Raw genomic sequence first — 14,042 nt, forward strand, 5'->3', positions numbered from 1 at the left:
TTTCCTCTTGTCCCATTATCATGCTCAGCCTTCATTTGGGTTTCAGCAATTCCTCTCAGTTACATTGCCCTTGATCACTCCCTACCAGGCCTCCCACACCTGCCTTGCCACTGGTTTTGAATCACTCGTTGTTCCCTTGTCTCTGGGTTGGTCAACACCACTTCCTTTCCCCCACCTCTCCCTCTCCCATGTCCCCCCAGAACCTTCCCTTGTCTCTGGGTTGGTCAACACCACTTCCTTTCCCCCACCTCTCCCTCTCCCATGTCCCCCCAGAACCATCAGTCCCGTTGTTTTCTCCTCCAGACTGTTCTTCCAGCCTATCTTACCTAGATAGATCTGCAGAGATAATAACATGCACATAAAACTAGACAGCACCAAAGGAAGCACACAGAAAAACAAAAGGATAGCAACAACAACAAAAGCCAATGACACACAAAATCAAAAACAAACCAAAAAAGGAAGTCTGTAAGTAGTTCAGGGTCCCTTTGTTGACTGTTAAGAGTGTTTTCCAGCAGGCGTGCCACACCCTGGCTCCAAAGTCTACCCTTGATCCTCCCTCAGGACTTTCTTGCTCTGCTCCCCTTGTGCTGTTCTGTTGTTCGCCCTTAGTGTTTTGCCTCGATGGGGTGGGGGGTCAGCTCGGTCACACATCCGTGTTGTCCCATGTAGGGCTCTGGGTCAGTGCCGGATGTCATGTCTCACAGTGGGGCCGGCCATATGGTCCTCTCTGTGCATTGGCTGCTCTGAGCTGGGCTATTGTCCTCAGGGCTTGGTGGGCCAGGGTGTGCTCCACTCCCTTCCTTCCCCTTCATTTGCTTCCATTTCCATCTGGGCATGGTAGGTCGTTTCCATCTGGGCATGGTAGGTCGGTTCCTTCCCCCCACCAGAATGTCTATTGTCATTCCCTGTGGCACACCCTTCCATGGTGGGGGCCAGACTGGCTCTGGTTGGGACTGGCCCTATAGTCCAGTCTTTTCATGGATTCCTCCACCTGTTACGTTGCCCTCCTGGTTTGGCGCGTCATGGGGTCTGTATGCACATTCTAATTCTGTGGGGATACAACCAAGACTCTCCCCCTGGGAAACTGAGATTATGATATGTGGGGACAGGGCACTAAATCAACTTTAAGATGAGCTGTGTAAACACAATCAGTTCCAGTGCTTCCTCCCTCCGCCTGCCTTCATTGTTTACTCCAGAAATTCCCTTACCCTCCCTGTCAGCCACCCCACCCCTATGTGTTAGGCAGGATTCTCTAGAGAAATGAAACCAGGACACTTATGATTTTATATATATGTGAGGATAGGTTTATACAGTGAGAAGGAATTTAACAGCTAATTACTCCACAGAGCAGTACAGAGGGTTCAGTTCAACTCACTTCCATGGCACAGTTAATATACTGGAAGTCCTTCAACTCACGTGGCTGCCAGATCTAAAGTCAAGGAAGCAGACAGAAGAGTCCTCCCTGGGGCAAGTCAAGCAGAGTCTGCCCACAGGCAGCAAGCAGCAGGGTGGGCCACCAAAAGTCAGTAGCTTGGGAGCTTAGCTAAGCAGGCCTGGATGGGATGTTGAACTCAAGAACTCAAGCAATGCATGGCGACAGGATCCACCAGCCTCAAGCTCAAGCAATATACGCACCAGCAGCGTGGCGAAGCAGGTCTCAAGCTCTAGTGCCATGATCCACGGGTTGGCCTGAACCACAGGTAGTGTACCACACGTGCTCTAGCATGTTTCAATCACCAGAGAGCAAGGTGGGTGGTGATGTCCTTGCAGAGCCATTTATCTCTTTGCCTGCCAATCAAATTGCGACCTGATTAATCCTACATGTTCCTCTTGGCCAGGTTGGCACAGTAATTTACCCTAACTATCACACACTATATCCCCTTTAAACCCTGCATCAGTTATTATCACTATGCAGCCACTCCTTCTGTGCTTCACAAACTTGGAAACCCAACAGAAACAATAAAAAACAAAATCGAAATAAAGTGGTAAGAGTAAAATAATAGTATAAAGATAAAAATATAAATAATGAGTAAGAACAGACCCCATCAATATTTAAAAAGTCAGGGAAAAAATTTTTGTCATGGAACAGTAAGAGATTCCTGCACCCAGAACAAATTCAGGTTGGGTCTTTAGACAGCACCAAAGGAAGCACACAGAAAAACAAAAGGATAGCAACAACAACAAAAGCCAATGACACACAAAATCAAAAACGAGACTGTTGCCTATGGCTGGCAGGGATTTACCAGCAGTTTAATCTGGCTAGACACTCTGTAGAAGGGTTTTGGGCTCCTTCTGTTCTCCATAGCCTTCTACACATTGGTTGTTCATAATTTTACCTCTGATACTTTTCCCTTCACCATATTAACATTTTTTAATTGTCATCTTTGGATTTCACAAGCTGCTGCACTTCTCCCATGTGGGCTTAGTTGACTCCTCACTTAGATGGCTGCTTGTTGGAATACAAACCTTTAAGACCCCAGACACTATTCCCATTGATAGCAGGGCACCATTTACTTTCTTCACCACACTTTTCTGTAGCACCCTTATCTTCAGTGATCATTTCATGAAGGTGAGGAACGAGCAGTGCCGTGTTATCAGAACTAACTGTTCTTGATGTGGGGCTAGAGTTGAGTGGGAACCCAGAGTCCATCTGCTTGTCCGTGGGGTATGCACAACTCAGGTTCACTTTGGAACTCTTAATATGACAAATACAAACCCCGGCAGACCAACTACACCAATAGCAGCCTTAAGCCAACCAGCAACCAAACAAACAGAACACACACACTCACAAGCTACAGGCAGGGAAGCAAAACCCCATATGAATAGAGAAATACCACATTGTCATCACCACCACCACCACCACCACCACGCCCTCCTCACCCCAACCAGAGTATAAGGCGATTGCACTATTATCATCATCAATTTCCCAATGACCCAGCACTCCAGACACTGTCCAGAAGAGGCATCTATGAGAGGACAGTTCCACCTTGAGTCGCAGCCCACGAGTTTTTGCCCTACACCAGTGGTTCTCAACCTTCCTAATGCCGTGACCCTGTCATACAGTTCCTCGGGCTGTGGGAACTCCAACCCTAAAATTATTTTCATTGTAACTTCATAACTATAATTTTGCTACTGCTTTGAATCGTAATGTAAATATCTGATATGCAGGATATATTTTCATTGTTAATAATTGAACATGATTAAAGCATAGTGATTAATCACAAAAACAACATGTAATTATTGTGAAATATTTATTTATTTATTTTATTGGGGGCTCATACAACTCTTATCACAATCCATACATACAATTGTGTCAAGAACATTTGCATATTTGTTGCCCTCATCATTCTAAAATATTTATTTATAATTACAAGTAAATTACAAATATTTATTTCTAATTACAAAATGAAATTTTGTCTTGAAGCATGGTGGAGCATGCGTAACAGCCTTCACACTGGGTACTCGTATGTGGGTGTATTTGCATGTGGGTGGTCCCACATGGAGACAATAGAGGAGCAGTGATTTCTGATGGTCTTAGGCGACCCCTGTGAAAGGGTTGTTTGACCTCCTCAAAGGGTCGTGACCCCCAGGTTGAGAACCCCGGCCCTACACAGTTTTATCTCCCATTTGATTGGGCTCTGTTGACCCTAAACTTGGGGATTGATGCTAGGGAGGACTAAACTTTTGATTTTTTAAAAGATTTGAGCTTAGAAGCTTTGCGTATAATCTATCTAATTCTTTTTGTGGTATTTAAGTGGTGAAAAGTGGACATTAACATAGAGTAGAGTACTTATATGTAAATACATGGGTCATTTTTAAATTCCGTTAAAGTTTTAGGTCAAGTTTATATAAAATTTCAGGAAGGATAAGTGGAATGAAGCATGTTTCAAATGGTTTACTAGAACAGATGTACACATTTGCTTAAAGGCAGAGAAGCTCTGCTGGTGGCACGCCCATTAGGCATGTCACTGCTAGCCTAAAGGTTGCCAGTTTGAATCCACCCAGGGGTTCCGCAGGAGAAAGACTTAACGATCTCCTTCCATAAAGACTACAGCCTGGGAAACCCCTGATTATAGCTCCTGAGGCAGTTCTAGTTTGTCACCTGGGGCTGCTGTGAGTCGGACTCAGCTCCACAGCACCTAGCAACCACCCCACCATCACCTACGAGAGGTTTCTCAGTCACTTAATTTTTTTTCATGTGCTACTTCTGACATCTCTCTCCAGATAGTGCTATCTAATTATATTTAATTATGTGCTAGTCAGGCGTAGAGCGAAAGATTGAAGCAGCCATCGCCTACTTAGAACTAAGGTTTATTCCACAGCATGATGACAGTTGTTAAGATCCGAGAGTAAATCAATTGCTTGCTCTCAAGTGTAATGTACCTAGTCTCAGCCAGTTGACTAATCTGCATGGTGACTACTGTTCTCCTCATGGCTTTACCATTTCAAAATGCTGTCTGTTTAGTCTGGAAGCACGAGCAAGGCCTACTAGCACCGTGTTGTGTAGCGCGATCCACCCCTCATGTCATGAGCAAGAGCAGCGGCATGGGAATCGAGATGGCACGCAGTACCATCCAGTTGTCACGTTAGGATGCTGTGTTGACAAAGGAATACAATGCACTTTAAGGGGTCATTCAGGTATTGACTCTGACGTGTTTTGTTATGAGTTAGCACATGTAAGCGGTCTGTGATGAACTTTGGCATCTTCCCTGTTGACTACAGATGTATAGATCGGGATTACTGAAATACAATTTCTTTTATGCAGGATTTTATTGCTTTAATGAAACTGCTGAAAGGTCTTATTCAAGACGGTTACGAGAGTTTGCTGGACCAGCGCTGCCGCTGTGTTTTCAAGGCCTTTACCCACTTGATAAATGGCCTAGATAATAAAAAAATAAAGGTAAAGTTGATGTAGCTGGGCTGGCTTGTGAACACTAATGCGTCTCAGACAAACGTAGAAGAGAATCAGGAAGTTACCTTCAGTGTGCCAATAAACCTTGAACTTACCGAGGTAGCATGACGCCCATCCTGATGTTTCTGGTGGACCTGTGTTGCATAGAATTAAGCATCTTTTGGATTGGATTTACCCCTATTATGCCATCCCCCACAACGAGCGTTCGCATACACACACACACACACACACACACACACACACACACACACACAAACCTTCAAAGCACAGACGTTTCCTGGTGTTGAAGCTATAAGCACTCTATAAAACATTTCCTTTAAAGGTCTTTGTAAGACAGCTCCTTAAAACATTCTGGCCGTATCCCTGGAATGATGCCCACCCTCCAGCCGTGGGGAGCGGCACTCACTCTGCTCTGTGTTCTGGTTGCATCACAGTGTCTTTCACCCTTTCCGTGGTCATAGAATTCCATTTCTTGGTGAACGCATTTGAAGCATAGCCTTCACCCGGCTGTCAGTGGAGGTTTATGTGCTGCTATGATGGTGAACAGGTTTCAGTAGCGCTTCCAGACTAAGGTGGACTAGGAAGAAAGGCCTGGCTATTTCCAATAGATTGGCTGATGAAAACACTATGAATCACAAGTCTGTTGTACATGGGTTTGCCAGGAGTTGGGGCCAACTGTACAACAGTTTACGACAGCATTAAGTGTTAGCCAGGAGTCTTGGGTGGTGCAAACAGTTCATGTCCTTGTCTGCTACCAGAATTGTTGGCAGTTTGAGCTCACCCATAGACACCTCAGAGGAAAGACCTGGTGATCTAGACAATCAGCCATTGGAAACCCTGGGGAACACAGTTCTATTCTGATACATGTGGTGCCATTAGTTGGAATTGACTTCAGTGGCAGCTAGCAAGGGTTTCAGTGTGTACACACCAGTCTCTCAGTGTGTGCTAGGGAGTAGACATCCTCTGTGGGCTGCGAGGCTCCCATTTTTAAGTCTCAAGCAGAAATTTCTGGGTCTTGTCTCTGAGTAGACATGTGATCAAATTACATGTACTTGCTAGGAAAATTAAAAGCAGAAGGCATAATTGTGCCACAGGAATATTGGGATGTACAGTTACTTTTAGTATCACATACACGCAGAGACACACACACAAATCAATCTTTAGATAAAATCTGTTCGGGAATTTCTCTTCCTGTGTAATTCATCGTTGTTCTCATTGATATCGAAGGAATTAACTGAAGCTGAAAAGCAGTTCAAACGGATTCTTAGATTATACCCTAACGAGGGCCTTGACTGCCTGGCCTACTGCGGAATTGGAAGTGTGTATTTGAAAAAGAACAGGTTAGTGGCGACCACACTTCTTTCAGATCTGGACTATTAATTGATTTGAAGTTTAATGTGTGATGATTTCCTTTCGGCAGTCATTTGGACATCGTCTCCGTAGAACATGATTATAATTGTGGTTTTACTTTCAATACCAGTATTCATTATTAAAGGAAGTTGAGCCGGCTCAGGTCTTTGTATTCCTAATATCCAATCTAAAAAGAATGTAAGTAATAAAATAGCTTGACATGACAGATTTAGTTTTTTAGTATATAACATCTGTAAATAGCGGCATAATTTGCATAAATCAGTATTTTATATATCGAATTATGTAATTTTTTAGTTAAATACCTATTTCCAGAAGACTCCTATATGAAAATTGTTTTTTGTTTTTGTTTTTTACCAGCTGCACAGCTGCTACTGTAAAATTGAATTTTTCTTAAAGGTCATTTTATTGGGGACTCTTACAGCTCCTATAACAATCCATACATCAATTGTATCAAGCATATTTGTACATATGTTGTCATTATTATTTAAAATGGTTTTAATAAGCAGTAATGTGTGTGTAATTCCCGGTCACTGTACTTCATGTGTAGTGACCACTCATCTGCCAGTGGAGGCTTACCTGTTGCTATGGTGCTGAACAGGTCTTAGCTAAGGCAGACTAAGAGGAAAGGCCTGGCTGGCTGTAGAAAATTAGTCAAGAGTACCCATGGATCATGTTAGTTAACTTCATCGTTCGCGGGGTTGCCATGAGTGGGTCATTTGGCAGTAGCTTAGCAGCAGCAGCAACATGATGTTCAAAACCGTATCGGTTAAGAGTAAAAAGTCTTCCCGGCAGTTGGACTTTGTACTCAAAGTTTAATATGCGGCTGCCTTCTGAGTATTTCATGTTGTTTAGTCTTGTCTCCTTAAAGTGGCTGTGTGATCCTTAGGGGACAGCGTTATGTCTTGAACTTAAAAACTGAAAACAAGAAAAACTCCTGTTCTGGTTCGTTGTACTTAATGTAGTGCTAGGTGTATTGGTTTTCTTTATCAAGAAATCATTAGCTGATTGAATACCATAAGTTTTAATTATCTTTGAGTTTTCATCTTACATTTTTAAGGAAAATTTTACAAGTGACCACTGGGTATTCTTTTGAACCCAGTCTTAGAAGGTTTTGAGAGTCTCTTGTTAGAGATTTTTAAATATTTAACAAGTTAGGGTTTTTTTTTGTTTTTTAACTTTCTGGAAGTTACTGTTTGGCCAGGCTAGACTGTATTAAGGATCAGGTAGGCACAGAGAAGTGAGCATTTAGCAATCACCTTAATAGTAGCAGTAGTAGTAGTAGTAGTAGTAGTAGTAGTAGTAGTAGTAGTAGTAGTAGTAAAGGAAGATGAAGGTTTAGGATGAATTGCTTAGGACATACCTAGTGGATAAGTTTAATGGCGTGGTTACATGTGGATAATCAATCACAAGGTATAGGAAGGCAACAGACAGGTAAAGCAGAACTCTGTAACAGTGTGAATCATGGAATGTGAAACCTAAAAGGTGCTGGCTATGTGGGAAGGCATTATATTTAATTATATAAAAATGCATGTTCATTGGGTCCGGGGAATCAGGACCATCATTAAGGAGACACCAAGGTCAATTGGCATACATGGTTCACACAGGTAAGGTTCTGTATCCTAGTTTTGTGAGTCTTAAAAGCTCATGAGCAGTCATTGAAGGTGTAAAGATTGGCTTCTCCCATCTGGGGGAAAGATTGTTAAAAATTGAAAGACATATGGAAACACATAGCCCACTGGTCTAGTGGACTACACAAATATCAGTTTCCATGACCCTGAGATCAGAAGAACTAGGTGGTGCCTGGCTACCACTAACAACTACTCTGAAAAGGATCATATTAGAAAGTCCTGGTTAGTGTGAGAGGAAAATGTGGAACAAAACTCAAAGTTGTGGAAGAGATCAGGCTTATTAGGTGGATAGAGGTTGGTGGAATCTCCCAAGACTATGGCCCTCAGTCACCCTTCTCTTCTGGAACTGAACTTACATCTATGGTAGACTAGTAAACCAGTGGAGATCAGCATTTACCCCAGGGCAAAGTTCAGAGGGTTGAGCAAGAAGGAGGAGTGGAGACAAATGGAGGAAGTGGGATAGGTGGTGGTACATTGAGGGGATTGCAATGGAAGAGTTGAAGAAAGATGCTTATGAATGTCAAATGCAAAGCTGTGACCTACTCTGTAAGCCTTTAGTTAATTCATAATAAAGAGTTAAAAAATACTAGCAGCTAATATGCTGTTTTTGGCCCATTGTAATGTGGTTTCTAATGAAAAATCTTTGACTTCAGTGAATGGTGGTTTAGCTTTGTGCTTCTTACTTCCATAGACAAAACAAGGTCTTAAAAACAAGCAAACAAGGTCTTGTCTTGAAATTATTTGAAGATTGAAAAAAGCAGGACACCTTTTCTAGTCTGAAGAAAAGAACAACGCTATGACCAACTTTATAAGCTAGTTTCCTAAGATTCTTCTGTTGTGTCGACTAAACAATGTCGACATGTTTTATTGTGAGTTGGGTGAAGGTTTACAGAGCAGATCCGTTTCCAGCCGTTAACTTTTTTTTAAAGTCATGAATCAAGTCAGAATTCAAGCATTCCATATTAATAGTTACCATAATTTGACTTAATTAAAATGATATACTGCTTTGTAGTTGAGTAAATTTTCAGAATATAGGATCCTTTCAAGTTATTTTCACTGGAGAGTTTTTTGATCTTTTACTATCAGTGCCAAGTTTTTTAAAAATCCCATATTGAACAGGGAGAGGGGAGGGATGGGTTATGGAAGTGGGAGGCAGGGGGAGAAAAAGACCATGTATATGGAGGGTTTAACAGGATATTGTTGTTGCTCATTTCTTGAGACAGACTGTATAAACATAGTATGTTTCTTTAACACCCCCCCCCAATAAAAAAGAAACCTTTCCAAATTCCTTATCCCTCAAGTCTGAATAGTGGTCTTCATTGCTTAAGAAAGAGAGAAGGAACTAAGATTGAAACGGACTTGGAGTCTGTGGTGACAAGTTCATGTTAACAAAATCTCATCTTTATGATTGAGTCCTTGAATTTCTTATTTCTCTAAAGGATGTATTCAAATTACCTTAGTATGTGAAATAAAAATGAAACAACCAAATTAGTCAGTTTTTCTTTTAACTGTTCAAACTATAAAAAATGCATGGCAACTTTAGGAGGTATGATGTGTACTCACCATAGTAGAACCAGTGTTCAGGACAGAGTTATGTTTAAATTATCGTATTAAATAGCATAAGGCTATGGCTGGTTTTGGTCTTTTTTAAAAAATATGGTTACATTGAATAGTTCTGTCCCCCTGACTTACTAGATTTACTCTTACTTGGAAAGCATCAAATCTCCCTATGACTTTGGTGGCTGTGAATGAAAATACCCCATCACATCTTTAACACTTGCTTGCTTCGTAATTTTAACTTTAGATTTTCAGACGCTCTTAAACACTTTGAGATAGCGAGAAATATCATTGGGCGCCTACCCAGAGCATTACCGTGGCCCACAAATAGCATGGTCATTGAAGAAACCCGGCCAGGGAGAATCAAGGTAACGTTATTTCTGTGGTGTTTCTCACTAACTATAAAAGCCTGCCTGCATTGACCAAAGTGTGAGGAGACGAAGAGGTTGAGGGACTCTTTCTCCCACCCCCACGTGCATTTCGCATCCCTACTAAAGACTAGTGAGTATCACTAACTTTTACTCAATGTTTCCAGTGCGCCAAGCAAGCTCCTCCCATTTAGCTTGACGTTTCATTCCTACAGTGCTCTATGAGATGAATGGAATTACTTCCCATTTTATTGGCCAGGAAGAGCTAGTTTAGAACAGTACAAATTTGGAAACCAAACTCACTGCCGTCAAGTCAATGCCGACGCAGCCACCCCCTGTGGGTACCCGGGACTAACTGTTGGCAGCAGGAGAAAGCCCAGTCTGTCCCCGGCAGAGCTGCTGGTGGTCAAACTGGCCACCAGGTAACCACCACAAAACGAATTAAAAAAAAACACTGAACAAAAAGCCTCACTTCTATCAAGTGGATGCCAACTCATAGCAACCCTATAAGACAGGGTAGAACTGCCCCTGTGAGTTTCTGAGACCTTAGTTTTTTTAATTAATAAATCACTTTATTGAGGGCTCTTACAGCTTATGACAAGCCATACATGAGTTGTATCAAGCAGATTTGCACATATGTTGCCATCATTGTTTTCAAAACAATTTTTTCTCTGCTTGAGCCCTTGGTATCAGCTTCTCTTTTTTCCCTTCCTCCCCTACTCTCCCACCCTTGGGACCCCTGATAAATTATAAATTATTATTATTTTAATATCGTACACTGTCTGCTGTCTCCCTTTGCCCACGTTTCTGTTGTTCGTTCCCCTGAGGGCGTAGGGGTGGGGAATTATATGTCCATCATTGTAGTCAGTTCCCCATTTCTCCCTCTTTTCCTCCAACCTTCCCCCTACCCTCATGATCTTCTTACTCCTATTACTGTACCTGAGGGGTTTGTCTGCCTTGGATTCCGTGTGTCAAGCGCTCTTATCTGTACTAGTGTATATGCTCTGGTCTAGCCAGATTTGTAAGGTAGACCGGGGTCATGAGTGTGGGGTGAGGGAGGGGAAGCATTCAAGAACTACAGGAATGTTGTGTGTCTCCATTGGTGCCATACTGTGCCCTGCCTGGCTCATCCCTTCCTTGTCACTCTTCTGTGAGGGGATGTCCAATTGTCTACAGATGGACTTTGGGTCTCCACTCTGACCCTCCTTGTTCACATCTATATGATTGTTTGTTTGTGTCTTCTGATGCCTGATAATCTGTTCCCGTGGGCACCTCATGATCACACAGGCTGGTGTGTTTCTTCCATGTGGGCTTTGTTGCTTCCTGCTAGATGTCTGCTTGCTTATCTTTCAAGCCTTTAAGACCCCAGATGCTATATCATGTAATAGCTGGGCACCATAAGCTTTTTTCACCACATTTGCTTATGTACCCATTTTGACTTCAGCAATTGTGTCAGGAAGGTAGCTTTACAGAATGCCAGGTTATTAGAACAAAGTGTTCTTGCATTGAGGGTGTACTTGAGTAGAGACCCAATGTCCGTCTACTACCTTAATACTTAACATTTAAATATATGTACATAAACCTAGATACTTATTATATGTTAATGTAGTTACATATGTGCATGCCTATTTTTATACCTCTATAAATGTCTTTTGCTTCGTAGTTCTTTCCTATATTTCTTTTTACTTTTCCCTTGTCCCACTATCATGTTCGACCTTCATTTGGCTCTCAGTACTTTCTCTCGGCTACATTGCACTTGATCAAACCCCAGCAGGCATTCTATGACCTCCTTACCATCAGTTTTAGATCTCTAATTGTTCCCTTGACCCTGGGTTTGTTGGCTCCTTTCTCCCACCTCCAGAGCCGTCGGTCCGTTGTTTTCGCCTCGGGTTTGGTTATCCTGCCTATCTTATATGGATAGACATGAGAAAAAGAAAAAGAGCCTATAAATAGTTCCAGGTCTGCTGTCCCTTCTGAATGTTTTCCATTGGGATCTGGTGAAGTGCCAAGCCCTCCGCCACTGATTCCAAAATTTGTTTTTGAGACTTCATGAGACTTTAACCTTTTACGGGAGTAGGAAACCTCTTCATTTTCCCTAGGAGCTGGTGGTGGTTTCTAACTGCTGACCTTTTGGTTAACTGCCCAGCTCATAACCACACAGTGAAGTGATGAGCTCAGGTTAAACAGTGAGGAAATGGCATGGGGGCCACAGCTGACCTCCTCTGGCTATACAAGCGAGAAGGAGAATCCATCAACACCAGCCCAAGGCTAGTTGCCACAAGTGGGAGGTCAGACGTGCCGCCATCTTCCTTTACCCTATTCTGACACCAACCATTCCTTCCACAGCCCTCTACCCCTCTGCTGGGTTCAATAATTCACTGCAGTGGCCACATAGTAATCACAATTGATGGGGCTTACTAGGAAAGTTAACAAGTTACCACAAGCCAGGACCAGAACAGTAGGGACACAGGCATTGATCCACAGCAACACCTCTCTTCAGCAGGCAACTCTCTCTCTGGTCCTCAGGATCTCAACCATGTGATCCCTTGGCCTCTTCCTTCATGGACCAGGAAGTCCACTCATTGCTTGCCTCACAGTCTCAAGTCTGGGCCCTGCTCTCTTCTGTCTCGTGGTCTCCTTGCTTTCGACTCTGGTCTTGGTGTGGGGTGGCCTCTGCTGCCTCTGCCACTTCAGGCAGGGATTTCCAACACGCTCCACTAGCGGGTCTTCTTCCTCGATGGTCCCAGAACTCTCTCTTCATGCTTCTGAGGTGCCTCATTCTTACAGTCAGGGGAATGACAAAACGGACCAATCCCTGAGTCAACAGCCCTCTTCCCCTGTTTCATATGATAGGAGTTATAGAAAAATAGATAGAAGAGCCACATGTAGTTACTTTGACTTCATCACAACCATCTAGAGAAGTGGTGAAATCTAGACATTCTGATTTGAGAACATGTGCTCTTTGAATGTTATGCTCTATGGTCCATATTTAGAGAAAGGTATAGGAACCTTGGGTTGTTAACTGCAAGGTCAGCAGTTCAGAACCACTAGTGGCCCTGCAGGAGAAAGACCGGGTTTCTACTCCCATAAAGAGTTACAGTCTCAGAAACTCACCGGGGTCTTGCTATGAGTCGGCATTGACTGGATGCCAGTGAGTGATATCATTGCTGTTTTTACTAGCGTTATTGAGGTGGTAGTTAAGAAACGAGGGGAAAAAAGAATTTCATTTCCTATCTGAGAGACTCTGCTAGTTCTGGAGAAAATACATTATTAGTGAATGAAATAGGATAGGCCTTTTCCTTATAGTGAACTCGGAATTTGCTTTTGATTGAAGCACAGAGGTGTCGGCTCTTGCAACTCAACAATAAAAATGCACACAGTCTAATTAAAAAGTGGCTATCATCTGTATAGACATTTCTGCAAACTATATGTACATATAGACAATAAGCCATGTACAGACACTTAAAGTCATTAGCCATTAGAGAAATGCAAATTAGAATAATTGGATTTTTCCCTCTTTGTGCTGGGTTGAGATAGAAGCATGGGGAACCATTAATAACAGAAAGCACTCACTGGTAGCCTAACATGAAGGGGCTTAGCAGCAGATATATTCCCAAGGGAGTGAACAAGCACTGCTAACAGAGATTCTGGGAAGCAGGTGAATGGGACAATTGGGATCCTAGGTGAAATGACATTGAAGAAGGAAAATAGTTGAATCCTTAGGGTCATTATAACTTTAGACCTTTTCCTAAGTCCTTAAAGGAGATTTCTAAGAACTACAAATTTATAGAATTAAGTTTGATGAATATAGCATAGGCCAAGATTTTTATTCTGACCCTGAAATCCTGAAAAACATTTGTCCAATTCAACCCCACCCCCCCATGTGTTCTTATTGGCCTCATTTTAAAATGACTTTTAAAAATGCATGTAATGTATTCTCTGTTTGTAAAATTGAATCATTCATATGCTGAGAATGGTTTGATGACAAGAAGTGCATTGAAGTCATAAGCATTTTTTTTTTGTGAGTGATTGAGAGAGTGAGTGAGTGAGAGAGTGAGTGAGTGGTGAGTGAGTGGTGAGTGAGTGAGTGAATGAGTGAGAGAGTGGAGTGAGAGAGTGAGTGAGTGAGTGAGTGGTGAGTGAGTGAGTGGTGAGAGTGAGTGAGTGAATGAGTGAGAGAGTGAGTGAGAGAGTGAATGAATGAGA

At 42.5% G+C, this 14,042-nt stretch overlaps 1 protein-coding gene across 4 annotated transcripts in view; it reads left to right on the forward strand.

Moving 5' to 3' along the window:
* The window catches only part of TTC3 (tetratricopeptide repeat domain 3), a 129,478-nt gene that overhangs the window by 57,616 nt on the left and 57,820 nt on the right, over window positions 1–14,042 (forward strand). For all 4 annotated transcript variants that reach the window (XM_045284461.1, XM_045284462.1, XM_045284463.1 and 1 more), the window contains 3 exons: window positions 4,766–4,900; window positions 6,140–6,252; window positions 9,716–9,836. In XM_045284461.1, the coding sequence (XP_045140396.1) occupies window positions 4,766–4,900; window positions 6,140–6,252; window positions 9,716–9,836 (369 nt within the window). The remainder of the gene's footprint in view (window positions 1–4,765; window positions 4,901–6,139; window positions 6,253–9,715; window positions 9,837–14,042) is intronic.

Source organism: Echinops telfairi, unplaced genomic scaffold, assembly GCF_000313985.2.
Source record: "Echinops telfairi isolate 266 unplaced genomic scaffold, ASM31398v2 ScPeMD7_7469;HRSCAF=8507_0, whole genome shotgun sequence".
Classification (NCBI taxonomy): domain Eukaryota; kingdom Metazoa; phylum Chordata; class Mammalia; order Afrosoricida; family Tenrecidae; genus Echinops; species Echinops telfairi.